The 23820-nt window shown below is 36.8% G+C and overlaps 1 protein-coding gene across 4 annotated transcripts in view; it reads right to left on the bottom strand.

The window, feature by feature from the left end:
- Window positions 1-23820, bottom strand: part of SPATA17 (spermatogenesis associated 17) — a 202159-nt gene that overhangs the window by 168541 nt on the left and 9798 nt on the right. For 3 of the 4 annotated variants that reach the window (XM_040460975.1, XM_040460974.1, XM_040460977.1), the window contains exons 2-4: window positions 21965-22054; window positions 20759-20840; window positions 5538-5588 (exon numbers count right to left, since the gene is read on the bottom strand). In XM_040460975.1, coding sequence (XP_040316909.1) covers window positions 5538-5588; window positions 20759-20840; window positions 21965-22054 — 223 coding nt within the window. The remainder of the gene's footprint in view (window positions 1-5537; window positions 5589-20758; window positions 20841-21964; window positions 22055-23820) is intronic. The other variant, XM_040460976.1, reaches the window with a different exon arrangement.

Raw genomic sequence — 23820 nt, 5'->3', positions numbered from 1 at the left:
ATTTCAAGAGGAATCATTTAAAATAACTGAAATAATAAAGGATCAGGCGAGACTCTCTGGGTTCCAGAAGAATATCATCACATAAGTACATATGATTGATCAGTAACATGTATAAGGTTTCTAAGATAAAAGGAATTCTACTTGAAATAATTATATCTGTAGTTTTTTTAAAACTCTGTAAGATCTAAATTATTTCCATTTCTCATTCCTCACAGATTTTGGAAGTGAGAAGAAAAAGTCTGTTGGACCATATTTTTTAAGAGATCTCTAAGATACTAAACATTAGCACTTCCTGAAATTTACATTCATCTGATACAGTGCCAGGTGTCCTAGGACAGACAGACAAAGTGGACTCAAGATGTAGAAGATAACCCAATGGAGGTTTTCCAAAAGACATTATAAGGAAAGCATAATTTTCCGAGAGTTCACCTTGGTTAACTTCCAAAATCTGTGACAGATTATACACCCTCATTATGTTTAGTTTACCAAACACCAGTATATTCTAAGAGTTCATGTATAGAGAGATTAGCAGTTGAAAACAGCAGTCCTGAGTTACGATGGAGGACGAATTCTGATGCTAGAAGACCAGAGTGTAAAGGCCACAGCTGGAATATCCTTTTACAAGGAGAGGTCTGTCATCCTCAACCTTCCAATTCTGCCTGCAAGGGGAAGCATATGACACTCAACCTGGTCTCCTACTCATTGCCACTGAGTTTAGAATTCCCTGAGTAAAATGTACTACCGGTAAGATGCGCATGAATTGTGAGCACCAGGGGATCAGTTTATCAAGAAAATCCGAGTGTGAGTAATAAAGTTTCCATAAGAGCTCAGTCTGGGGTACACATAGTTGTTCTCATCCGGATACCGAGCAAAGGAGAAGACTAGCAGTGAAGGCAAGAGTACAAAAGATCACAAGTAACACAAATGTGGGTAGCAGATCTCTTGGGTTCAATTCCTAACACTATCACTTATGAGCTGTGGGACCTTGGGCAAGATAACTTTCTGTGATGCTATTTCCTCAGCTTTCATATTGGAATCATGATACCCACCTGTAAGAGTTGGTTGGGAGTATTACAGAGAAGAATTAAACTATTTAAAATACTTAGACTGGTGCCTGGAAGGCAGTAATGGCTATGTAACTGCTAACTCATTGTTATTATTTACTAATGGTTCTGACTTACCAAGAGAAAACGTGGTATTGTAATCCGTTTCTTGCCTGGCCTCAGAGACATATAGCTCCCACCGGCAATCAGTTTGACTAAGGTATACTCAGACACCTGCCAGCTATTTGTGTCCACACACACACTCAGGTAGTAAGCGCGAGAATCTGGAGTCATTCTATTGGGGCAATAGGAGCCTCAAAGACAAGGTTGAGGCCGACTATATTCAGCTGAGTCGCTAAGCCCAGTGTTGGGTGAACCTGAGGTGACACCCAATTAGAAGCTTACTGGCATCAGAAACGCATCAGAGGGTCAGTTCTACGCCAGGCTGTAAAAAGATACACAATTGTATATCCAAATGGGATACGGGGAGAAATGAGTTTAGCAACTGAATCAGTTCATGACATTTGTGTAAGATACTAAAAGCTGTTGAAAAAGAGACAACTAACAAAATTAAAAGTGGGGGCGAAATTTAGAGGAGATCTACAATGGAACAGCCAAAATGCTGGAGGAAAAGCAGAACCCTAATCTGGAGTAAAGTCGAATTAAAGACCAAAAGGCAATAAAATGTCCCATAGAGAAATGGGAGGAATAAGGCCCCAAGAGCTAATATAAAAATTTATTGAGCAATTTATTGCTGTATTAATTGTCTGTCACTGGCCTAGCAGCGTATCGTAACGGATTTTGAAAAGGCATACTGTGGGTTTTGACAGTAGCTTATATCATAGCAAACCTCCTTCAAACCTGTACATGTTATGATACTTTAGAAAGGTCCTAAAGTTCATGAGATATTCCATTCATGTGAGAATTGCACTAACCAAATATCACCTTACCACATCTAATTTATCTCTACCACATAACCCCATCAGATTCTCAAAAAGGTCTGATCCCCCAGCAAAGGCTTAGATCCCCCAGCAAAGGCTTAAATAATTTCCAACAAAGACACTGAGGGGCTTAAACAAAAAGTAAGTCATTTTAAAACAAATGACTTTTTAACTCCTTGTTTAGAAAAGAATGGGCCAACATTCATGATTTATTCAGGGACATTTATTTAACCACCTACTATAAGCCAGGTACTGTAGATACAAAGACTAAGAAGATAGGATCTGGGCCCCAAGGGACTTACAGTGTGTGGGGGGTAGATACAGGCATGTAAATTAGTAAGGATAATAAAATGTTACAGGTTCTATAACAGAAGTATGTCGATGGTAAAAGAGGACATAAAAAGAGAGAGTGATCAATTCTACATGGGTAGGGGGATCATAAAGTCTTTAGAGAGAAGGTGACCCTTTAAAAAATAAATGCAGCAAATCAGGATGTGAATACCTATTATATTTAAAAATCACATACATATAATTTATTCTTCATTATAAAAAAAGTGACCTCTATATAGGAATGGATAGGTAAAAACATATTTTTACAATCCCTCTCTTTTCAGGAATGCTCCACTAGCCTCTTTGGCAATTGATGATAATTTATTTGTCATGCTAGGAGTCAACAGTCAAACATATAATTTGTAATTGGCTCAGTATATAAAGCAAATTAAGACAAAAGTTTTATTTTCTATTGTATGTGAAAATCCTATTCATGATTTGAGTGCACATATATCTGTCTGAATATTATTCCCGTATACATTTTGGTAGTTACCTATCACTCTTAGAAATTCTTCCTCCTAGACATGAACAGCCACCCATATTTAAATCATTTAAGGGATAGTTATTTTGAACAAGGTTACTTGGTAGCCGATGAACTGAAAAGGTAGAGGTGTGAGTATTAGAAGGAAAACTTCAGCTAGAGGTATCCAGCCTTCTGATGTGCACAACATGAAGGGATGTGGACCACACGCTGATCTCTTCAGCCATTCACTCTTGCAGAAAGTCAAGTCTTCTGAGCCCCATCTTGCAAAAATTCACTTTTTACAAATAAATTCAGTTCTGGTCACTGTGATCAACCAGTGCTAAAATTTCATCTTTGTTAGGCAATCATTTTGGCCTCCATGCAAGTAAGCCCCTCTCCTGACTCCTCATCTTAGGAACATGAAGTAAGTACCTAGTCTATTACTAAGTCAACTCATCCAAACCTCTGAAGGCAGTCTTTGAACATCTTCTAAGAGAAGTGTCTTTATTATAAATTCCCACAGTAGTGTTTACATCCTCCACATGGCTCACAAACACTCCTATGCATCTTTAGTGGATCAGCTCAAGTTTTCCTCTGCCTCACTTTAATGGCCACTGCATCACACCTCTACTCTTCTCTCCTGAAATGTATGAAATAAAAAATAAATCCAGACATAGCAAGAGAGACTTTATTTGAAAGAATTATTGCAAGGAAGAGGGAGTATTGTGATCACCACAATAGATGGATTGGACTACTGCCAGAGGGAGAGCACTTTGACCATAAGATCTGCAAGTATGTCAAGAATTAGGCAAAAATAGTTTTTCTTTTACAGGAAGATATAAACGAGGCTAGAAAGAACCTGATATGCAGAAGTGGGATGAAAGGGTGGCATAATTGTACAGTAGATCAGAGAATGTTTTACTGGGAAGCCAGCCTATTCTCAGGAGGAGGTATTCTATGCTGGCTAAAGTTCAGGGGGAAGGAGAGAACCTTAATCACAGTTTGGTTAATAAACATGTTTTTCCAATTGATCAATGGGGACAAGCAGTTCTGATAGTCATTTGTGAGGTAAAGAATGGAAACTTGGGAAGGTGGGCACTGGCCGTGTCACAGATAAACAAAGGGCATATCTGTGCCTCTTATCTAAGTCATGTGGTGAAGGGTAAATTTTTTGTTTTTTCTTTCTGCAGTAAGCTGTTTCCAGAACCCAAAGGGTGGGGGGTTTTTAAAACTTTGTTGTTTTCCATGATCCCAGGACTCAGGTAAAGTTCAACATTGTCGATTGACATTAATCAAAGACAAGTTGACATTGGGCGATGCTACTAGGAAATGAAGGTTTTAGTATGATGTTGGAGTAAGTCAAAAACTCTGTGTTCCAAGTGTTACCTAGATACTTCTAATCTAGGTAAACAGAATCATGATTCAAGCCAGGTAAGAATTCAATAAGAAGACTGGGGGCTAAATAACAACAGAATGCATTTTTCTAACTCTGTCTTCTGGTTCTCGTTCTCTCTCCCCTGGTGACCTAGGGAGGCATCTAAGTCTTAGGTCATCAACTGCTTTACCGTAACGGTCATCTGTTGGTTTTTACTTTGCAGACACGTCCGACACAGAGTAAGCAGCAAAGGAAGAACCTAACAGTGTTGAAGGCTCAGATGTTAGGTCTTTGGCAGAGCTATGCAGAGAATCAAAATCTCCTAAATTCCCAGATTCAAGCATTCCCATTAAAAGAGGAGAACCAAATTCTTTTCCTATAGTAATACATTAACAAAGGTAAAGAGCCCACTGCAGCTATAGTCTCTACCTCTAGTTCAGGAAAAGAAGCAAAAAGACCTATTTCTTCCTTTTCCTTTTTCCCCTAGGCCGCAAAGAACAGAAAGGTGAACAGACTGAACGTGCAGACTGTCCCTGGGCCAGGCTCTGTGCACACCCATACCTGTAGAGGAAAGACCCCTTCCCAAAACAGTATAAATAATCAAAGTAATGTTAATTCACCTGCCATAGTTCAGCACAGGACAGTCAGAAGGTATTTTACTACCTTGCCTCATCCAAAATAAAGGACATTATTAGCAGAAGAACTCATAGATCAATGAAAGAGAATATAGTAAGGCAACATAAGTTTTAAGAACATTAATGAAATTCACCAAAGTAATTCCTCCATTTATAATAGCGCCACAATTAAGCTATTACCATACTGTCTGAGACAAGAGAGATAATACTTTTGTTGGGCTCACTCCCAAAATCTGGGCAGAAACCAAGCCAGCCTCATAATCACTAAGTTCAGCTTCCCATTAGGAAAACAACACGTAAAAATGAACACAGGGATGATAGAAATAAAACTTCGAAGGTGGAAACTGACTTTATTACTGTTAAATCATATGAATAATTTCTAATTGATTTGTATTGGGCCGGCATCTTATATTCCAGAACCATGTTCAACTATTTATCACAATATTCTATATGACATATGGAAACTAATACATTTCTTCATTAATATTTACGGTCTTTCTCTAGTTATGGCTCAGAGATATTTAGCATTCTAAAACATAAGCACTGATAATTACATGTTTTACATTTTACTCTAATTTTTAACACTGCCAAGATTATTTAGTATAACTAACTTTTTAACTATGTACTCTTTTCTCTCTAACCATTAGCATATCAATCAAATTTGCATTATTCTGGTTTGCTCGTTTTATTAAAAGCGAACTCAGGGCACAATTGACTTTTCATTTGTTTAACAAGTGAAGAAATATTTACCCTGACAGCCATTGCGTTGTAGAGATTCATCTTCATAGTACAAAATTCTAACTGTGAATCAAGAAAAAAAAAAAGATGGCATATATTTCAGTTACACAAAGACAGTGCAGCCTATTTTTACATATAAAAGATAAGAATCTTTATACATAATACATAATAAGAGTTCTAGGCTTAGAAAAATGAAATCAAACTTTGTATTGAAGAGATAGGCTTCCTAATACATAATGCAGGCTTAACCAGAAAAATCTATGGTAGTCAAACTAGGAGCTAATGGAGATATATGATCATAAAATGCTCTCCGCTGAGTTTGATAATCAATGGTGCTCTACTGAGAATAGAATAACAAAGCAGAAATATTCACAAGTGCTGGTGACACGTAGTATTGTATGATTTATTCACTGGGGTTCTTTTAGCCAAAACTCACAGAAACATAAAAGGAATTCATATTTCAAGACGTCTGGTTTAATGAAAAATTCAAAGAAATGCTGTCTTCAGTCGAAATCGTTCAAGGATATGGATGCAGTGATGGAGCAAAATTGTGCCTTCCAACCATCTGTACAAAATGTTATGTACTTAGCTGCCTCCTGAGTAATCCTTGGGAATTTTGTTTCATTTAATATTCATTTTAACACCATAAAATCATAAATACAATGATATCATGTTACAGCAAATCCCCTGATATAGTAAAGACTTCCTGAGGTCTTGGTTTCTTTCTAGTTTAGACACATTTGTCTATTAATAAACAAATCTCTGTTACACTCCATAATCGTTTAGCAATATGGCTTATTTCAATGAAAACATTGCTTTAAATGAAGTTTCTGTGTCTGTTATATCTTTCAGTCAAAAATATAGAATTAACATAATTCATCACAGTACAATAAACAGTAAGGGCAATGAAATATATATATTTTTAACACAAAATATTACTAGATCCATTCTTATTCAATCAAAATGCATTGACTGATATAACTTGAGCTCAGGTAATCAGTGTTATGTTTAGGTAAAAAGCAGAGACAAGTGCCTTAACCATTTATATAGGGGTTTTCGTCCCTGCAACACACAAAAATTCATACAGAGGTTTTCACTGTAATTAGTATTGTTTGAATTGCCTGGTCTGATCCAAAGCAAATTGTCTGTGGAGAGCAGCAGGCCTGGATTATTTATCAACAGTCTGAGCAATTAAGAACCAGTTGGCTGCAATATGTTATTTACAAATGAACACAATGATGTTGCTTTACTTTAAATTCTCTTTCTTCATCATAGCAAGCAAGGCATAATTCTTGGTGTTTGAGGTGAATTTAAAAGATTTACTTTAATACCATATTTCCTCAAGTCACATCGAGGCAGATGAAACCACTAAATGTTTTATTACAGAAGAAACATTAAAATTTACATTTTTGAGAAAGTGTGGGTTCAGAAAAAGGTAATGTTTCTTAGCTTTATTATACGGCTGTTCAGTTAGCGGCACGGAGTGTGTGTGAGCTCTCCAGCTACAGAACCGAGTTCAGTTCTGGATGTTGCTTTTACCAGCTGTGTGGCTCTGAACAAGTTCCTTAAAGTCTGCCGGTCGTGGCTCCCAGGCTCACAAAATGGAACAGTACATACTCCACAGAGTTCGGTGAAGATTAAAATGAGATAAAATATTTAAGGTGCTTAGGACACAGTTGATGATAATTAGAGAAGAGATTTTCACTGGTGCTACTACACATTTTGTATCAAAAAGTATGTTTAACAGTAAGTAAAATTCCAAAAGTAAGAAGTTAAATTTTATTCTGAACAAAGAGAAAAAAACAGAGCTAGCTTTATAGTGTAAGCATTCTGAATTTTATAGTTAAAAGGTGGAATAGCACTTTGATTCCCATGTACCATTCTCATTTGAACCACTAACCGATATTAAATGTATTTGCTTTGGAAAGTAAAAATAATACACGTGCGAAAAGTAGAGCATGATCTCGATTATAAGAGGTACCAAGAATAGTCAAACCCACAGAGACAGAAAGGAGAATAGAAGTTACCCAGCGGTTAAAGGGAGCAGGGAGCTATTGCTAAATGGGTACAGAGTTTCCAGTTGAGATTGAGGAACAATTTTGGAGATGGGTGGTGATGATAGTTGCATAAAACATGTAAATATACCTAATACCACTAAATAATAAATAATAGTACAGTTAAAAACGGTAAAAATAGTAAATGTCATGCTATGTGCATTTTACCACAATTTAAAAAAAAAAAAAACACTAACAAGGGGCGCCTGGATGGCTCAGTCGGTTGGGCCTCCGACTTCAGCTCAGGTCATGATCTCGCGGTTGGCGGGTTTGAGCCCCGCATCGGGCTCTGTGCTGGCCGCTAGGAGTCTGAAGCCTGCTTCTGATTCTGTCTCCCTCTCTCTCTCTGCCCCTCCCCCGTTCGTGCTCTGTCTCTCTCAAAAATAAACATTAAAAAAAAGGTTAAAAAAATAAAATAAAAAACACTAACAACAAACATTGGTGGAGGTGAATTGTTCATTTCCATGAGCTATCTATGAGACACAGACACTTTAAAACTTTGTAAAATTTATTTCATCTAAGTCTTTTTATTTCCATTGTGAGCAATGATAACTGTTTGTTATACTAGTGTTTGTTCTTTGGATTACATGAAGTAGTTAAAATATAAACATACCAATGGTCTTATTCCTAATATTATTTTTTAGAATTGTTCTAGAAATTTGTTTTTTTTCCATTCCATGAAGTTGGATAAGCAGAGTATCCTAGCCACTAAATATTAATAACATATCCAAGAATGACAAGTTACTGTAATTTCTCAGAAGACAAAAGTCTTAAAATTTTTCTTACTATTTATTAATTTCCCATTTTATCATTAAGGTACAAGTCTACTAAGACTGGGCTGAAAATCAGGCATAAATGGTGTTAGTTCCTTGTAATGAAAATATGATGTTCAATTTTAGATGTTTCCCCAAATGTTTGTTGAAGAAACAAAGGAAGGGAAAATGGGAGGGGGGGAAGAAAGAGAGAAAGAAGGCTAAACAGAATTGATATGTTGCATTTATAACAGATAGAGCAAGAAGAATTTCTGGGATAAAAACAGCATTTCAACACTAAATCAACTATCTGTTAGCTGTATGGCCTTTGCCATGTGATCCAGCTCAATTTTTAGAAGGCTTCTGAAAGAAAAAAAAAATTTTCTGGAGGATGTATCCTTTTTAAAAACACAATTTTCTGAGCAGTTAATATCCATGTGAATCTTTTGGACAGGGCTGCTATTCAGTGGGATTGGATCATAATTACCGATGGAGCATGTTTCATATTTTGAGTTTCTCTCTTTATTTCTTTTTTCTATCAGGTGAATTACAATGGGAGGGTGATTGGGGACAAATGAGAACCACTCTCTTAGAGGCCAAGTGATATTCAAACCTCACCACAATCAGGTCCCAATTTTTCCCCCCAATTATCTCTCACCACTCCATTCCTTTAAAGCTCATTCTGATCCAATTACTATTTTTATTTCTTCACCTCCATGCCCATAGTAGTCCCCTTGCCCAAAATGTCTTATCATTCTTTGCTAGCTGTCCAAATCCTATCTCTCCTGTTTTTCTTGCAAGCATTTATAGGACAAACTATCTTTTCTCGCCCATTCCAAGTGCCATCAACTGGAGGAAGCTGGCGTTCTCCTAGTTCCAAAGCATACTTTCACAAACCAGTAAAAAGGACTCCTTTAAAAAGGACAGCAACAGGGGTGCCTGATTGGCTCAGTTGGTTGAGCATCTGACTCTTGATTTCAGCTCAGGTCATGGTGTCAGGATCATGGGATTGAGCCCTGTGTAGGACTCCATACTTAGGATTCTCTGTCTCTTTCCTTCTGCCGCTTTCCCCTGTTCATGCTCTCTCTCTCTCAAAAATAATTTCTTTTTAAATGGGCAACAACAACAACAAAAACCAAAAGAACAAGAAACCTTACATCTTAATCTCAAGCTTTCCACATTTATACCCTCTATTCCTTTCTAGTGTTGTCATCCCTCAGGTCTCAGATTACTTATCCTCCATCCTTCCTCCTCCTCACCTCTCCCTGACTTACTCCAATCATCTGCTCTAAAGATTCTGACACCAAGTAATGGTCTCACCCTTCATCACAACTCCTGCCATTATCTCAAGACTTTTCAAATTCATGTGGACAGCACACTGAATTACAAAATCCCACAACTGCCTGTTTTTTTCAGTCCCAATGACCAACACTTCAGTGTACCTTACATTCCTCTAACCTTGTTCCAGACCTTGTGAACTAGAAGTGTTCCCCTCTTAAGTCTTAAACTCTTAATGCCAATTCCTTTCCTTCAACTACAGTGGCTTAATTTCTCTTAAAGGTTCTTCCACCTTGATCTGTATAGATCTAGAACAGATATTTCTTGTTCCCCATTTTTAAGTTCCTCATTCACATATTTTTATATACAATGGCTATGTGGTATTTTGCTATATGGAATATACCATAAATTATTTCATATGTCCTTTATTGTTGAGTATTTAGGTTGAAAACCAAAAAAAAAAAAAAAAAGATGAGTTTCAAGGAAGAAATGGTTAATCATTTTCAAAAGCAGAACACTTTAAAAGATTTTTTTCTTAAGTTTTTTATTTCAATTCCAGTATAGATGACACATACTTATATTAGTTTCGGGTGTACAGTATACTGATTCAACAATTCTATACATAACTCAGTGCCACCAAGACAAGTGCACTCCTTAATCCCCTTCGCCTATTTCAATCATCCCCCTACCCACTTCCCCTCTGGTAACTATCAGTTTGTTCTCTATACTTAAGTGTGTTTCTTGGTTTGTCTCTCTCTCTCTTTTTCCCCCTTTTCTCATCAAAAGCAGAATACTTAAAACAATACATGTTTGTAATAATTTTGAGTAATACATCTATATAAACTTGACCAGATCAACTGGGTTTATTTGTTCGACTGGGCAGTACAAAGGAAAAATTTGCCTTAAAGTGATGACAGTGGAACTTTTAGAAGCTATGCACATATGGATAACAGATCTGATGAGCCTGAGCCTTTGTTATTTTCCACATCAGTGCCATCCTCATTTCATAATTTTGAGTATAATCATTAAAATGATTTATTACCAAATAATCATGAGTATTTTGTGCATATGCTTTGCCTTGTTTGTTGGCAACTGATACCAATCTGTTCATTATCAACAGCTGATTTTTAAAATACCCTTTCTTTTTACACACACACACACACACACACACACACACACACACACACACACATTAAAAGCCAATTATACTATTTCTCACAGTTATTATTAATATAATCTTTAAAAGCAGGGGAACCAAATCTAAATTAATTTCATAATTATGAAAACATATTAAGAAAGTTTTAAGTTAATATTAGTAGGTCAGAAACTTAAGTTATCTAGACTTTGGTATTTATCTAAAATGCAAGACCTTGAAGGGAAAAAATGTTTCAGTTTTTTGCTCTGACACTAATGGGTGATAAATGTTGCCTTATTAACTTACCACTTATTTGGATGTCCTCTACAGAAATTCATAAAAAGAGTTGGTAACTATCGAAGAAACATTTATTCATCTAATTAAGAGAAATAAAAATGTCTGTAGAAGTAACTCTGTCAATCTCATTAGTTTTTAAAACAGTGACCAATATTTTATATATTTTTACTATCCATTAAAAAAAAATCCTGCTGGTATTTATCATGACAACATATAATGGAATTTTATAGCAGATGGCATCTTTTGTCCCACTTAAAGTTAATAAAATTTCTTTCCATTGTTACTCCTTCAACTACTAACCTAATATGAAAACTTTGTAAGGAGCAGTAAAACAGTAAGCATTATATAAATATTGTGAGCTATGATTTTCAGCAATATAGAAAATGATTTTTATAATTTGAGGAATAATCTATTTTTTAATAGTGTTTTAGTAAATTAAATGGTCCTACCATAGGCTATTCACACTTCAGCACAAAGTTTTAATTAAATTCTGTTAATGTGGTTGCCATACATGTTATTCACTGAATGATCTCAATTGAGCTGTTTAGGACTATAGTTATTTATTTATTTATTTATTTATAATGCATATAGAATTAATCATGTACATTAGGGTAGTGTTTCTACTTACTGCTCTCCGAGTGGTGATAAAAAATAGTGCATTTGATATTAAACATAAACTATGTAATGATAAAATGCAAAAAAAAAAAAAAAGAAAGAAAAGAAAATTTAAAAGGATATCAAGATGTACACAACTATCCTGTAGAGGTTATAGTGATGAATTCACTCAGGTAACACTCAAAATGCTAGTGCTTGAAATGACATGGATGAAAAAATATTTCAACATTTCTCAGGTACTTATCACCAAAGAACGACTGTTTTCACCTCACCATTTATGAAATAAAGCAGAGTGGTTAAGGACCAACTACACAGAACACAATACAGTTGAACACAAGAAAGGTCCCGTAACAGTAGGACTCTCTGAGTTTCCAACAGGAAGAGCAGGCTGCTCAGCAGGTATGAAATGCATTATGCACAGAGCACACACACTACGCTAGATAACCATCAAATTGTTGTTATTAAAAAAGAAGAATCAGAGCATATCCTCACTAACAGGAAAAGATGTTTAAGGTTGTAAATCAACAATCCGGGACCCCTAGGATGGACAAATTTGGTTTATGTTGCCAGACACAGAAGCCTGGAAGTCAGCAGGAAGGCCAGAAATGGAGGTTGAGAAAAAAGGAAACAAAAACAATACTCATGAAGGAAGCAAGAGCCAAATCACAAAAGATCATTGGAAATGATCTATTATCCTGAGTTAATGAGGACACTGTGGTAGAGAACCCATGATACTTTAGGACTAGATAAGCTAGCTGGTGTCACTATGAAAATTATTTAAAAGCTAGATAGAAATCTTTTAGTTAACAGAATTTTGAGGGAAGCTGTCTAGAACTACCGAACCTATCTAAGGAGATCCTAGGACCTCTCTTTTCTCAGTTCACTTTCTGTTTGACTTCTGCCACATCTGAGACTGTTGACAATGCCAAATTTTCATCCGTTCTCTCCTCTGCTTTCTGTGACCTTGTGTCTCTGCTTTTCTAGTTATTATCTGTCTATACCCCTTTCCTCTGCCTAAATCCTACCTAATGCATTCCACAAGCCTCAATTCTTGTCCCTCTGCTCTACTCTTAAGGTATTTTTCTCCTTCAGGTGGAGAATCCCGTCATCTTGCAATGATGGCTCTAAAATCTTTATCTCCAGCTCTGACTCTTAATCTAAACTCCCAGGCAATAGTTCACTTTAATAAGCATTTGTTGAGTGTTAATTATTATATGCCAGACACTCTGCAGAGACGGCAAAATCGCCTTACAAGATATCACCACATGGAGGTGTCCTAACATCATCACAAACTCAAAAAGCTCAAAACATCTTTTTGTAAGCTTCACTGAGTGCCCCATTCAGAATGTTTCTTATAAACATGCATGCTTTTGTTATCATTATAACCATTAATCAGCTTTGCTGAGATAAAAATGCAGCTATCTCGGTAGCTTACAAACAAAACATTTCTCACTTACATTAACTGTCGACTAGGGTTCCCTGTAGCTACGTAGGCTCTACATTTCTTCATCTTAACCCCAAGGATGAAGGAGCAGCCCAAGATGGACATGGGCCTGTCTTATGTCAGAAGGAAAGAGGGAGAAAGCCTCTTAAAATGTCACCTTGAGTGTGGCATGTCCCATCTGCTCAAAGCACCTGGCCTAGTCCAAAATCAATGAGATGGGAAAGAATCATTCTTTTATGAAGAAGAGGGTAGTGGATAGTTTTGGCACATATTGATACTAATCAGCAGTTACGTTGACCATAAGCAAGACTCATCCAACATAAATCCCTGTGAATCATTTAGTTAGCAAACATTTCTATAGGCTTTCTATGTGACATTGACTGTGGTAAGTTTAAGATGCAGTAAACTGAAAAGTCACCACTGTTCAGTTCTCAGTCAAATAAGAGATGTAAATAAACAAATGTATCACAGTGGGACAAATGCCTACATGAACAAAGCTAGGAAGGCACACCTGATATCTCCTGTCTCCCACCATTGTACACGCAGCTTCAGGAGAGCAGGGAGGTTAATCTTTAAGTAAAGTCTAGAACAGGAAGTAGGGATTTGTAGTAATGGGAGGGAAGTCAAAGTGCAAAAGGGCATTCCAGCAGGGTAAAAGGCATTTACAAAAAAATCTGTAGGACACTGCATGTTTTGGCCATGTGATTTGGCAGTGATTTAATGGCAATTGATTTGGCAATCATTTGGCAATGATTTAATGTGTCCCGGTATATTTTACACAGGTGCATATATTTTATACAGGTGAGATTAGAGAAGAAGAAACTGGGACACTATGAAACACCTGACATGTCAAATGAAAGAGTGAGAACTCCATGCTGTAGGCTATGGCAAGTAGGAATGTCCACATGGGAGTAAAATGATGACATTTAGGTTGAAATCAAGAGACTTTTATGAGGGGAAATGGAGGGTGTTTGATGGCTGATAGGAGATAAAGGGTAGGGAGAGGGAGGTAGTGAGGAGTCTGGGATTTTTGGTTGAACGGTTGTACCGTTTATCTGAATAAAGGAATACGTAAGGAGGGGCAGGTTTGGGGTGTCTGAGGGACATGCAGAGAAAATCCTTAAGGGGTTAGCATGTGGATCTATACATATCAGGAACTGAGAACTTTAGGTGAATCATTTAATCTTCCTGAGTCTCCATTTTGTGATCAATAAAATGAAGATAACACGTGTACTTTCTACTTGACAGATTATTGCTGGAAAATATGAAATATTGGATATAAAGAATTTTTAAATGAGAAATTCCTTTTCAAATGTAGGAAATTATACAAGTCACATTCAACTCCTGACCAACCTTCTTCAACTCCCCAAACTCTCTGAGCTCCACCCCTCCTGTCTCCCATTACAACATGCTCATTCCCAATTTCACAACCTCCTTTATGCTGATCCTAACTGAAATGTCCTTCCTGGTCTACAATCCACTAATCCCCTGAGGGTCAGTTCAAGTCTCATTTCTTTGATCTTCGGAGATTACATCAACTCCCTATGGAAGCCCTTATTATCTGTTCGTGTGTTTGGTAGGGAGAATTCCTTTTAAATTGGCTTTCCTTTTTAATTAATTTATTTAATAGATAATGCATTCACATTGCTTAAAATTCAAAGACTACAGGAGAGTTTATAATACTAAAAAAATCTCTTCCTTATGTTTATTCTTCAAGTACCCAGTTTTCTTCTCCCTTAGGCAATTAATATCATTAGCTTTTTGTGATCCTTTTCCAGACTAGCAAATTAAATCAGTGGCCTTCGAATCATGCAGGGGTGGCTTGGGTGACAATAGAGGCCACAGGGAAAAGGTCCAAGCAGTTGAATTTCTTCAACTTCCAAAACAGCTGCACTGCTTGCACTGTTTACCATATGGAGCTAAAAATTTTGCTAAAATTTCAGTGAAGGGGGAGTTCTGTTACTAAAGTTTCAAAATCATTAACCTCTATCACTTATTTTATAACTTAATCGGGTAGTATATGGCATTATTATTATTGTATATAGCTATTAGGCCAAAAGAATTATGCAGAATAAATGTGGGAAATGGTTTAAACATAGATACTACAGAATATGTGTGTGACAGTGTGTACTAATGTGTGTGATAATTAATGTAGACTTAGACAATATTCACACCCCACTCCCCAACCCAAGAAAGTAGCAGGTCCTTTCATGCATTCTTGCTTCAGATGGCTTATGAGTGACTGTCTATATCTACCTAGCTTTGCTTTCCTAAAACCTGAACTCTGAGAAATTATGCTAGAATGGTAGAGAGATAGTAAGAGGGGAGGTGTGGGCAGAGAAAGAGAAATAAAGGAGCAAAGATTCCACATCCCTGGGAAGGAGCTGGGCATTAGCTTTCTGAAATAAGGAAATACAACATTTGGCATCCCAATTGCTTCTGGGAAGTGGCTGAAACTCTAGGAATAAACTTGGTGGCAGCTGTGGAAGAGACAGGACTCAAAGTACTAGGGATATCAGGATAAGGCTCTAACAAAAATCCCCATACCCTTTATGTGGCGCACTAACTATAGAGTTCTTAAAGGATGAACATTGAGAGATCAAATACATGGGCTAGGACAAGGGACCTCCCCTGAATGAAGGCTCCACAAAGGTGGGATCTCTGGTATGTTAGCACTACTTAAGCCTCACGGACTTCTGTATAAGCCAAAGGGGGGAAATCTCCAATAATGAACTTAACTTCAATTGCCTACCAACTCAATACTATAAACAGTTTGAGAATCACATCAAACTGGGTTTGAACTTTCCTCCACTTATCAGTAACAATATGTCCTTGGGGAAATAACCACCTCTAAGATTAAAGTTCTTCATTGATAAAATGGTGATGATATTCATAGAACTGGTATAAGACTTTAGTTGGATACACAATAAATATGTAAAATGCTTACTACAATATTTTAGTCATACTAGTCAATCAGTAAATGGCCGCTATTTTAATATCATTCAATAATTACTTATTGAGATTTGATTATGTTATTTGAGATCCTTATGTTAGGTACTGTGTACATAATGGCAAAAATAGATAAATAAATAAAACAGACTTATTCTAAAATAGCTTACAACTTCATAAACTTAAAAACCATCAAGAACCAATCTAAATGAGGAAAATCTCTGGGGCGCCTGGGTGGCGCAGTCGGTTAAGCGTCCGACTTCAGCCAGGTCACGATCTCGCGGTCCGTGAGTTTGAGCCCCGCATCAGGCTCTGGGCTGATGGCTCAGAGCCTGGAGCCTGTTTCCGATTCTGTGTCTCCCTCTCTCTCTGCTCCTCCCCCGTTCATGCTCTGTCTCTCTCTGTCCCAAAAATAAATAAACGTTGAAAAAAAAAATTTTTTTTAAATAAATGAGGAAAATCTCCACCTTTCCCCCCACCCCCCAAGAGCTCAGACAATTGGATCCTAAACCAGAGAATACCTTAGTGATCATACTGAGTGATACTCTTTTTTTAATTATTCTTTTTAAGTTTATTTATTTTTGAGAGAGAGAGAGAGAGAGACTGAGAGAGAGAGAGAGACACAGAGACAGATCACGAGTTGGGGAGGGGCAGGGAGAGAGGGAGACACAGAATCCGAAGCAGGCTCCAGGCTCTGAGCTGTCAGCACAGAGCTCAATGCAGGGCTCGAACTCACAGACTGTGAAAACATGACCTGAGCCGAAGTCAGACGCTTAACCGACTAACACACCCAGGCGCCCCATGAGCAATACTCTTTTTGACCAAACTCAGTTAAGACACTAAAGTAACAAGACACATTTTCTAGAATGGCTCATTATATGAATTTTTTAAGATTTTTTTTTTTAGCAACTCCAGCATCATTAAAATAAAAAAGATTCCCAAGATGAATACTTTAACAATAGTCACTGAAATGTTTATACTCTTTTGTATTTGATTAAAAAGAGGTCTCAGTAATTCATAACCTTCTGACTAGTGGCTTGTGAGTAATTACAACAATGGAAGTTAAGTCAGTAATGTTCATGGAACGCCATATGCATATAGGTCTACTTCATTGCTTTGTCTATACATTGGTATAGATCCCCAACCACTAAAGAATAATGGGATCAAGATCCCAGCACTCCATGAAAAAATACTTTAATTTTTTGATCATCCCCTCTATGCAATCTAAATCTATTAAAAGTTGGTTTGACGGAGCTTCTGATGGCCAAATCCGGGACAATTTGAGCACTGAACCAATCAGTGATAGTAATTTATTATAACCCACTGAATAAAACAGGAATCCATGAGTTCACATTGATGTAAATAATTTAAAAAATAGGACCACAAAAAAGCTCTTTCTTATACTATATGCTAACAAGTAAATGTAAAAGGAATGACAGAGTTAGAAAATTGCTATTTAACAAATATAAAAATTGATTCTGACCAAAGCCATCATTGAATGCTAAACCTAGTATGAAAAAGCTTGATGAGGGGCGCCTGGCTGGCTCAGTCGGTTAAGCGTCCGACTTCACTTCAGGTCACCATCTCGCGGTCCGTGAGTTTGGGCCCCGCGTCGGGCTCTGGGCTGATGGCTCAGAGCCTGGAGCCTGCTTCCGATTCTGTGTCTCCCTCTCTCTCTGCCCCTCCCCCGTTCATGCTCTGTCTCTCTCTGTCTCAAAAATAAATAAACTTAAAAAAAAAAAAAGCTTGATGAGAAAGAAGATATACATACACAGTCTTGAAATATCCCCTCATAAGATATAATAAGTTTACAGTGTGAGTGACTCCACTTTAAATTATCAAAGTTAGCATCAGCTATCATGGGATAAACTGACATCATGTTCCTAATATTATGTATTGAGATGTATTCCTGATAAAAATGCATAACTTCAATCTTAAAAATAAAGACACATAATTAAACCAAAATTGAGAAGTAACTTAAAAAAAATAGTTTATACTCTTCAGAAACATCAAAGTCATCAAAGGCAACCACAGGCTAAGCACATTAAAGGTGACTAAAGAAACAACAATTAAGCACAATGTAACATCTTGGAAAAGATGTTTTTACTATAAATGACATTACTGGCACAATCAATGAAATATGAATACAGCGTATAGATTAGCTAACAGCATTATACAGATAATGGTCTCCTGATTCTGATCATTTTAGTATGGTTATGGTAGAAAACACCACTCAAAAACATAGAGGTAAAGGGCATCACTTCTGCAACTCTGTCTCAAGTGATTCAAAATAACTAATGACGTGTATTCATAAAGAAAAAAGACAAGGGGCGTCTGGGTGGCGCAGTCGGTTAAGCGTCCGACTTCAGCCAGGTCACGATCTCGCGGTCCGTGAGTTCGAGCCCCGCGTCAGGCCCTGGGCTGATGGCTCAGAGCCTGGAGCCTGTTTCCGATTCTGTGTCTCCCTCTCTCTCTGCCCCTCCCCCATTCATGCTCTGTCTCTCTCTGTTCTAAAAATAAATAAACGTTGGAAAAAAAAATTTAAAAAAAGAAAAAAGACAAAAAAAATACATGTAGGGAGAGAGACAAGAGAGAAAACGATAAAGCAAAGAATATATGGGAACTCTTTGGACTATTTTTGCAACTTTTCTGTAAATCTGAAATTATTTCAAAATTTAAAAATTACTTTTTTGGGGCACTTGAGTGGCTCAGTTGAGTATCCGACTTTGGCTCAGGTCGTGATCTCACAGTTCATGGGCTAGAGCCCCACATTGGGCTCACTGCTGTCAGCCTGTCAGCACAGAGCCCAATTCAAATCCTCTGCCCCCCTCTCTCTGCCCCTCCCTTGCTTTCATTCTCCCAAAAATAAATAAATATTTATAAAAAATTACTTTTTAAGCAGTCTGAAATGTCAATGATGTAAGAGATTAGCGTTCCAGACAGGAAACCCATGCTAACAACTGATGAGATTAATGAGAAGCCTTTTACATTTGTTATAGACAGGAGAGTGGGCTTATTTAATCAGTTGAGCTAAAAGAATAAATTTATCTTTTGGTGGATTTTGAGAACTTAAGTGACATATATTAATTAACTAGGAACATACAGTATTAGTAGAAGTATAGGGACTTAACTTGAGAAAATCATGTTATTTAGAGAAGGTATTATGAAATACGTGCAGGTGTAGGGACTGAAGTGACTATCTTCTAGGTTTAGCTCATAAATGTGTTGAATAAACATTTTCACCTTATTCTTATCTTTTCATATTTATATCTTTTAATTTCACTTAGAGGCAACTAATCAAGAATTAATGAAAAACAAACAATCACAATTGAAAACAGTAACAAACCAAAAAGTAAATGAAGTAGGGTACTGGTTAAAAACTTTCTCATTTTTATCAAAAAAATATTTTTTTCTGGGGCGCCTGGGTGGCTCAGTTGGTTAAGCCTCCGACTTCAGCTCAGGTCAGGATCTCACAGTGAGTGAGTTCAAACTGCACTGGGCTCCGTGCTGACAGCTCAGAGCCTGGAGCCTGCTTTGAATTCTGTGTCTCCCTCTCTCTCTGCCTCTCCCCTGCTCATACTCTGTCTCTAACTCTCTCTCACAAATAAACATTTAAAAAAGATTAAAATTTTTTTTCTTCATTTCCTAAAAGTCTTAGCTGAACGAAGTAGATGTTGGCATGCTATCATATACTTCTGCAAGGCTATCAGTGGATAGAGGTGGTTGTGGTATACTGCATTTCTTAAGGCAAATCTTTAAAATATCCCAACAGCCAATAATAGTCAAAGGTAAGCAGCACAAGGAGAAAGTGCCTTATTTTTATATTCGGTGGAACTGATTTTGGGCACTTCAATTCAACAAATGTTTATTCACTATGTTATGGAACAGGAATTTGTCCAGAGGTTGACATTCCAAAAATGAACAGGCTACTGTGCCTACTTAGAAAGAGCTCACCATGCAGAAACTAGAGGAAATCATCAACAAATAAGTGCAAATAAATGCATACGCTGTGAAAGGTACTTTACCAAAAATCAAGTATCTCTTGTAGTTCGGGTACAAATAAATGAGTCATTAACTCTTTTTTTGTTGTTGTTGTTGTTGTTTTAATGTTTATTTAATTTTAAGAGAGAGAGAGAGGCAGAGAGAGACAGGGAGACATAAAATCAGAATCAGGCTCCAGACTCTGAGCTGTCAGCAAAGAGCCCGAGGCAGGGCTTGAACTCACAAACTGTGAGATCATGACCTAAGCTGAGGTCGGATGCTTAACCGACTGAGCCACCCAGGCGCCCCCATTAACTCTTTTTTTAATGTCTATTTATTTTGAGAGAGAGAGAGAGAGAGAGAGAGAGAGAGAGAAGAGAGAGAGCAAGCAGGGGAGAGGCAGAGAGGGAGAGAGAATCCCAAGCAGGAATCCCAGAGCCCAAAGTAGGGCTCGATCCCACAAACTCGCAATATCCTGACCTGAGCCGAAATCAAGAGTTGGGCACTCAACTGACTGAGCCACCCAAGTGCCCCATGAGTCATTAATTTCCCATGGAAAATCAGAAAAGGCTTCTCAGAAGAGGTCTTATTCCAAAATTTAAAACCAATTTTGTTCTTACATAATTATTACCAATAACTTCAAACTGCGTGTAAATGACTGAAGCGAGTAAGTTAACAGCATACTGTATGATTCAAATGCTAATATATAAAAACTTTATAATATTTACCTTCACAATTAGTTGATAATGTTGTCTGCCTAAGTAACCTCTCCAACATTTTTGAATAACAGTTGCTACTCTGTGTAAATACCTGTGAAAAACATACACTTATTAGTATGTTTTCCTGGAACCAGATTCACTCTTAAATTTTTTCTTAGACTATACCTTTCTATAATTCAAGAAATAAAATTCAAAGCCAAGTTTATGGTGTACTTTAAAAAGTAGAACTATCATTCTGCAGTAGAATTCTTCATTTCTTGAGGTAGAAAAAAAGGCAGAGATAAATATTCAGTATTCCTTTTGGGCTTATGATTAGACATTTTTAAATTTCAATTATTCTTCAGTACTAATTCTTGGAAATATTTCTGAATGTAAGACTATAAAACTGGTCAAAGGAACATGTTGAGAAATAAGTCGGGCACTATCGATGTGAGTCACTGTAAGTACTTAGAAATAGTTCTTGAGGTCGAGAAACACTTCCTCTTTCACCTTATATTACCCAGTCTATCCAAGCTAGTGTCTTATTAATCTTCTCAATTAAAGAAAATAGTCTCTTTGCCGCCATGTTCCCAGTTTGTATAGTGCCCAAAAGAGAAACCTCACGTGTGTACCTAAATCTTCAAGTCTGGCTCCTACTAGCTAATAGAAGGAACTATACATCATAATCCCCAGCTCGCCATCTGAGTGGGTTATTACATACGAGGCATGTTCTTCCTCCACCTTATCCCAGGCAGTATTTTTTGGAATTGTAAGAGACTGAAGGAAAGTTTGAGCACTGAAGATAAGCAGGGATCAATTTCTGTCTCTTTAAAAGCAGCATGGCAGCATTCCGGCATCATTTGCCTTTACATATCAACATGTTGGAGAAGACTGGAATAGCTTCCTTTTTGTTTTGTTTTGTTTTTGCTTTCTTAGCAGTGAATTCATTCCTATAAATACAAGTCCAGTCATTTGTCACATCCTATGGAATTTGAAGAAAAAATCTAATCTAGTATATTTAGGATATTGAGAATTTTTTAAAGTAGAGATATGGTCAATATAATTTAGTTCTTTGATGTGTAAGAAAAAACCAAAAGGGCATCATATAATTTATTAACTTCATTACAAGTAAAATGAAAGCTTATTTGCAATGAGCACTTACGTGAATAAATTAGATTTTCTGAGGAGTATATTTTTATGATATATCTGACGTTTCTATGACAAAAAATCACATACCTGAGATATGCCCGAATTCGACATCCTCGAAACCAGCTCTGGATTTTAACTGCTGCATCATACTCCTTTTTTCTAAATACATCTACAGCACTAAAAGGAAATTTTTAAAGCATTTCATTAGTGACTAATATAATTCCAAAGCAAATCAACCTGTTAAGCTTAATCTTTAATTTCTTCCAAAATGATAATTATAATTCAAATGTCATTTTAAATCAAATTAAAATACTAAATAAAGCATTTCAGAAATAATGAGCTATATTTTTAGAGTTAACCTTTCTCTGAGAGGTCATGTGCTATCAACAAGTTTACTTTTTTTAAAAAATTTTATAATCACTACTTTGCAACTTATTAATTTACCAGTGATCTTTATAAGGAAATAAAAATGGCAACGTGCATGTTTTCATTATTTTAAAAACATAATTACTTGAATTTACTATTTGAATGCCACTACACATATCAGGCAAGATTAAAATGCTTGCATATTGCACTCAATGCATCAGTTAAATGAATTGCCTCTAAGTAAAATGAATCCATCACAGAATGCCTGGTCTAGATAGAATTCTCAGAAACTCCATGTAAGTTCAAGCAGGGGGCAGGGCCATAGGGTTTAGAAAGAGACAAGAAATTCAGTTGTTAGACTGCACTGACTTACAGCAAAAAAAGGCTTCATCAAGACAGATTTCCATCTTAATCTTGCAAGTCATTCCAGTTCTCCCTGCCCACCCCTACTGCATAAAGTGATATTGCTGAAGGCAAGTACTGTGCACCACAGAGGAATTTCTTTCCCAGAATGCTGGCTGGCACCTAATTAGCACTTTATGTTTGCTGAATGAATAAAGAATGGCTAATTGTTTATTTCTGACTTTTTTTTTTTTTTAATTCTCTCAAAATAATGTTTCTTTGGACAGGTTTTTTGGTTTTTGGGTTGTTTTTTTTTTTTTTTGGTCATGATATGCTAGCTTAAATATATAGTTTTCATTAAATTTGTGTATTTCACAAACAAAAATAGAAGGGGGGAAGAAACCTCAAACAATAAAATTCTTAGACAATACTATGATGTTAGCTAACAGAAAGAAAATCGGATGAGCAATTAAGCTGTCGGTGGCAAAGAGTTGGAGCGGATGGATTATAGTTCTAGAGAAGCAGGAGAGTTACCTAAAAAGCAGACTGTATAGGACTCACAAAAAAAGAAAAGAAAAGAAAACAAAGATTATGCAACAGTCAGTGACCCAGATATGAAAAAGGGTAGTGGAGAAAATTCACACAAATGAGTAAGGTGAAGAGGACACATTAGACAATTAGGAGAAGAAAAGAAAGTTTGATTATGGTTTTATGTTTACACCACATGTACAACATTATAGCAGAGACACATATAAACTATATTCTTGGATTGTGCTCCACATGGCAAATAGAATGGCCGGACGTCCTTTCCTCCATGGAGCCTTCCTTGACTCCTCAAACCACATTAAGCCTTTTTATTAAACATCTTCATAGCTCTTTATAATATTTAACACAACCATATATTGTGTTGCTTAATGATGGTCTTTCCACTAAACTTTAAAATCCCGAAGTCAGCAATCGAATCCATTTTGTCCCACATGCATTCCCGGTGGTTCCTGAGTTAATTGATGTTTCTCCTAACAGTCAACCTTTGTCTTACCAAAGCTGCTTTCTCTCAGGGAATGGCATACCTATTACAGACATATTCAATCCCTGTGAAGACTGCCATTCACAAGCTTCCCTCACTACACTTACTCACGACACTGAAATAGTATCCCCATTTGACAGAAGAAGATACTAAGGCAGACAGACGTATAAGGATATGTCCAAGGTCTTAATATGCATCAGAGCTGAAA

Source organism: Herpailurus yagouaroundi, unplaced genomic scaffold, assembly GCF_014898765.1.
Source record: "Herpailurus yagouaroundi ecotype Mexico unplaced genomic scaffold, PumYag 253, whole genome shotgun sequence".
In the NCBI taxonomy this organism is placed as follows: Eukaryota; Metazoa; Chordata; class Mammalia; order Carnivora; family Felidae; genus Herpailurus; species Herpailurus yagouaroundi.
Note: the sequence above shows the minus strand (reverse complement) of the source record. Positions and strands in the feature narration are given on the sequence as shown.